The 4,446-nt window shown below is 36.6% G+C and overlaps 2 protein-coding genes across 2 annotated transcripts in view; one reads left to right on the top strand and one right to left on the bottom strand.

Annotated features, from left to right (window-relative positions):
- LOC108744170 (ubiquitin carboxyl-terminal hydrolase 35) overlaps positions 1-2,600 on the top strand; it is a 7,312-nt gene extending 4,712 nt beyond the window's left edge. Inside the window, exons 2-3 of the mRNA XM_025976734.1 lie at positions 62-1,318; positions 1,637-2,600. Coding sequence (XP_025832519.1) covers positions 79-1,318; positions 1,637-2,469 — 2,073 coding nt within the window. The 5' untranslated portion in view covers positions 62-78 and the 3' untranslated portion in view covers positions 2,470-2,600. The remainder of the gene's footprint in view (positions 1-61; positions 1,319-1,636) is intronic.
- Positions 2,601-3,012: 412 nt separating this feature from the next.
- The window catches only part of LOC108744169 (amino acid transporter AVT1H-like), a 3,465-nt gene continuing 2,031 nt past the window's right edge, over positions 3,013-4,446 (bottom strand). The window contains 5 exon segments of the mRNA XM_025976763.1: positions 3,013-3,489; positions 3,568-3,760; positions 3,824-4,030; positions 4,091-4,335; positions 4,390-4,444. Coding sequence (XP_025832548.1) covers positions 3,351-3,489; positions 3,568-3,760; positions 3,824-4,030; positions 4,091-4,335; positions 4,390-4,444 — 839 coding nt within the window. The 3' untranslated portion in view covers positions 3,013-3,350.

Here is a 4,446-nt window from a genome sequence, read left to right as displayed (position 1 = left end):
GTTTCAATTATAAGTATTTTCTTCTTAAGCAAAAAGGTATAATATGTTTAATATTTCACAGGAGACTACAAACAAAAAATGGCAGTTAAACATAAAGTGGTTGAACGAGTGTATACTCCAAGTAGGCTGCATTTAATTTTGCGCGCCTTACAAAATTTAAACCTTGAAATTGAACAGCAGGGCATGGAACTCCCCAAAGTTTGTGAAACAATAGTTCAAAGTTTGGGAACTGTGTCCATGCCCCAGAAGACTGAGGAGTATGTTAAATTTATGGCTGATGTAAAAAATATCCAAGAAATCTTAACAAAAGCTTGTACAAGTGAAGAATTGATATCAACAACTCTTAAGACCCTATACAACTGTATTTCCGATCGAAAAAGGCAACGTCATGCCACCATGTCCATAGTTTTGCAGTTAATAAGTATTGATGCAATTCCAGACGCTGTTAAGTGGTTGTTATCATCAGGATATTCTGAACAAAGTTTAGAAGAAGCTTTAATGACTTTATGTTGTTGGTTATCATGTTGGACATGGACACCAAACTTAGGGCCTCTTGTGTTGTGTTTTATGGAAGGATTGGAAGAGGAGGGACACTACGATATACTTGTACAAGTCACTCTTCATTTCATAGAGAGACTTTTCAAACTACTTATCTTGTCAGAACCGAGAAAAACTGTTGGACCTGTGGTGTTACACATGCTATCTAGTATGCAACACAATCCAGAAGCATTCAATAAAATAGCTCCCCATTTTAACAAAGTATTGACTTTCCTACAAAAAGAGAATTCAGAGAATAGCCAAATGTACTTGTTAAAAATTGTCAATTTGAGTGTGGCTTTGATGGAGACATTTCCTCAAAGTATGGAAAACTATGTGTCTATCAAAAGATTCCTCGAAACGTACACAACAAATTCTAATTACAAAAGTTTGTTGAACTGTAAGCCATGGATTAATAGGGGAATTTCAACAATGATCAAACCCAATTCGTTTGGAAAAGTTGGTTTAAACAATCTGGGAAACACATGTTATATGAATAGCGTCCTTCAGGCTCTTTTCATGACCAAGATCTTTAGGAACGATGTCCTGTTAGCCAAAGGGGATTTAATGCCCTTGTTTTCCAAGTTGCAAATTCTGTTTGCACTTCTGCAACATTCACAGAAATCTTCTTTATCTCCAAATGATATTTTGAATTTGGCTCGGCCCCCGGGATTTCAACCAGGCCATCAGCACGATAGTTCAGAATTTTTGGGATACCTTTTAGATGTCTTGCATGAACAAGAGAAATCGATCAGCGGAGAACAAGAAATCGCTAGCAATTGTACGTTTTATTCCTTTCATCCGTTATAACATATTTCGTTTGCACTGAATTTCTTTTAATTTAAATTTGATTCACACCCAAAAAGTTAATTAGCTGGTTTAGGACAATTCGAATTCCTGTCCAAATTTATAATAAGAGGATTTTTTTTTCGATATTGTAGTTTCACAATTGATCTAACGCATAAGTTATTCAAATTTTTGAAATCGTCTTTTAAATGCCTATATTTTAATATCCTACCAAATATTTGCCTATTTTTAATGTATGAATTGTCATTAAGTACTTTTTGGAGGTTTAAATGAAATTTTATTTTGTTTTTAGCGAATGCACCTAGCAGCAGTGGTAGCGCTACTTCTGCGCCTCTTACGGTTGTGCAGCGTTCGTTTGGTGGTCGTTCCGTAACGATTTCGCGGTGTAACAACTGTGGTAATCAGAGCGAACGGGCAGACACGTTTCGCGAACTCCAACTGTCCTTCCCCAGTAGCAGCGGCGACGAGCCTTCGTCCATCCAGCACCTGGTCGATTACTATTTGCAACCGGAACGTTTGTGTGATGACAACCAGTATCACTGTGATAAATGCGGTGGCCTGACGGATGGCGAACGTGTCACCAAAGTCGTGGAACCGCCTCCGCGGCTTGTGCTCACACTCAAAAATTTCCGTTACGACTCAGTCTCACAGCAGCGCACGAAATTGCTTCAACGCGTTAAATTAGACGGTTCGATAAAGTTAGAGGGGGCGCAATACAACTTGTACGCGACTGTAGTACATTGTGGCATGAGTCTTGATTCGGGACATTATTACACCTTTGCAAAGGATGGGGCTACCGCCACACAACAAGAGTGGTACATGTTTAGCGATTGCGTGGTGACACGTGCAAGCGAATCGATGTTGGGTAACATGAAACATCATGAAACTCCATATATACTGTTTTACAGTCGAGAGGATTGCGTGGATCCGGCTCCATTGCCTCGGAGTGCGTTGTCCCCCAGATTGGAGAATGTCGTCCTGAAGGATCTGTCAGAAAACGAGAACGAAAGAAGACGGGCTGCAATAAGGACGGTCGCGCGTAATAATAGAAACGACGATCCTCCTCCTCCTGGATGCAGTGGAGGCGGACTTTTTAACCCCTCGCATACGCGGTTCGTTTGTTAATAATATGGTAACATTTTTGAACAGGGTTGGACGCGACAAACATGGGGAACGAATTTATATTCTAATTTTTGGAGTTTTTCGTGTCTCGCCCTGTATTATTATAGTGTAATAATGATATCATTATTATTATTATTATTTCATAAGATTATCACCGCTTCCAGTGATAATCNACACTTCTGTTGGTTAAAGATATGCCAATCAATGTGCAGTTGTGTCGTTTTCATTTATTTTTTATTGTTTTTATCATCCTTTTACCTTTTTTGTTGTGCGCTTGTGACGACGAGAACGGATCTTATTTATTTAGACATGTTGCCTATGTTGCTTTGTATATATAAAATATATTTAAAAAAATAGTAGTTTCTTTTGCCAGTATTTTTGTGTGTTATTATGTTTTTAAAAGGGCTTCGTGTTTCAGGTTTCATATTAAAATCTTGTACAAAGTAGTGAATTTGTTTTTTAGGAAAAATACATTTGTTTCAATTATAAGACTACCAAAGGTTTTTTAATGCCTGTAAAACAAAAAATTGCAAAATAAATACTTACTACAATCTCATACCCCGTTGTTTTATTTATCGCCATTTGATCGTGTGCAAATATTGTTGTTTTAATGTTATCCAAGATAAACATTAATTTTATTCACTAGAAGTAATATCGTTTTCGATTAAAGTGTGGCTCAAATAACAGTTCTTAAAAAACAACAAATAACTGTATAACAGTGATTGTGTAATCGAAGTTTTCAGTAAAAAAGTTCATTAAACTATAACATTTATACCTGTAAAATATTAATTAAAATCTCTTACATGTCTATCACATTAAAAAGACTTTTATCACAATGTATAAAAAGCTAATTGTCTAAAATAATTTGCTTTAGCTTATTATAGTCAAGGCCAGTAACACGGTTTATTTACTGCTTTTGCCCCAAATATGTCAATTATTGCACTGTAAGTCGACGCTGAACCACCAATTATTCCTATCAAAATTAATTCCCATAGGATAACTTTTAAATAACCCGGAATATGTCTGAAACCATGGTACAATTGATTATTTATAAATGATTTGGCTTTCGTTTACATCCCTATAGTAGTGTAATAAGCTTACCTTTTAGGCCACAGAGGATCCTTTTGGCTGCACAACTTTATGTAAAAGTAAGGCGGAAAAACAAACGTCAATAAAGTAATAGTCGAGCCTCCAACTAAAGACAGAATTTTTCCAAACTGTGGAATACTTTCCCCAACCATAAGCATAACAATTACCATTCCGCTTCTTAATATACACCGCTTCCAGTGATAATCTTATGAAAAGATAGATATCTGTTAGTAGGAATAAAAATATACAAAATTAAAAGAGCTCTTACAATGAGGCACTTTAAGGAATTCCTCCAATTCTTGACAAACGGGATTAATGACGATTAGGAAGGCCAAAATCAGATGAATCGCCATAGCGATATTTGCTGCTGTTACTACAACAGTTTTTGATAATGATCTGATAACATTCATATCGACCGTATCCCCGTAAACGAAATACCCTCCCGCACTGACGGGGAAGTACAGGATTAATATTACTACAACACCAAGTTTTTACACTGATAATAAAATAACAGAAAATTTGACTGGTGATATACCTGAAAAGGCACAAGTGACACTCGTTGCAAATTTACTTCTATCAGCCATGTCGTTTTGGATGGTGGGAAAAGTCGAAGCTCCACCAAATGCGAATAGTAGTACTCCGAAAGCCAGGAAAAAATCATGAAAACCGTGCACTTTATGTGGCACGGGGGTGGTTCTGTTTAAGCCGTCCATCATCATTTGCGTAAGTATTAAAACACACGCAATTGCAGTTGTTAAAGTTGCACATATTCCTACGGCCCTAGCAAAAGAAATAATAGAATAAAAAAAAAATTAAGAGAATGTATATACAAACCAAAAATCTTTGGGTGACCCAAGCCACATAAATGGAGTTATTAGGATCAGGATATTC

The sequence above is a fragment of the Agrilus planipennis genome, unplaced genomic scaffold (assembly GCF_000699045.2).
Source record: "Agrilus planipennis isolate EAB-ADULT unplaced genomic scaffold, Apla_2.0 scaffold13, whole genome shotgun sequence".
Lineage (NCBI taxonomy): Eukaryota > Metazoa > Arthropoda > Insecta > Coleoptera > Buprestidae > Agrilus > Agrilus planipennis.
Note: the sequence above shows the minus strand (reverse complement) of the source record. Positions and strands in the feature narration are given on the sequence as shown.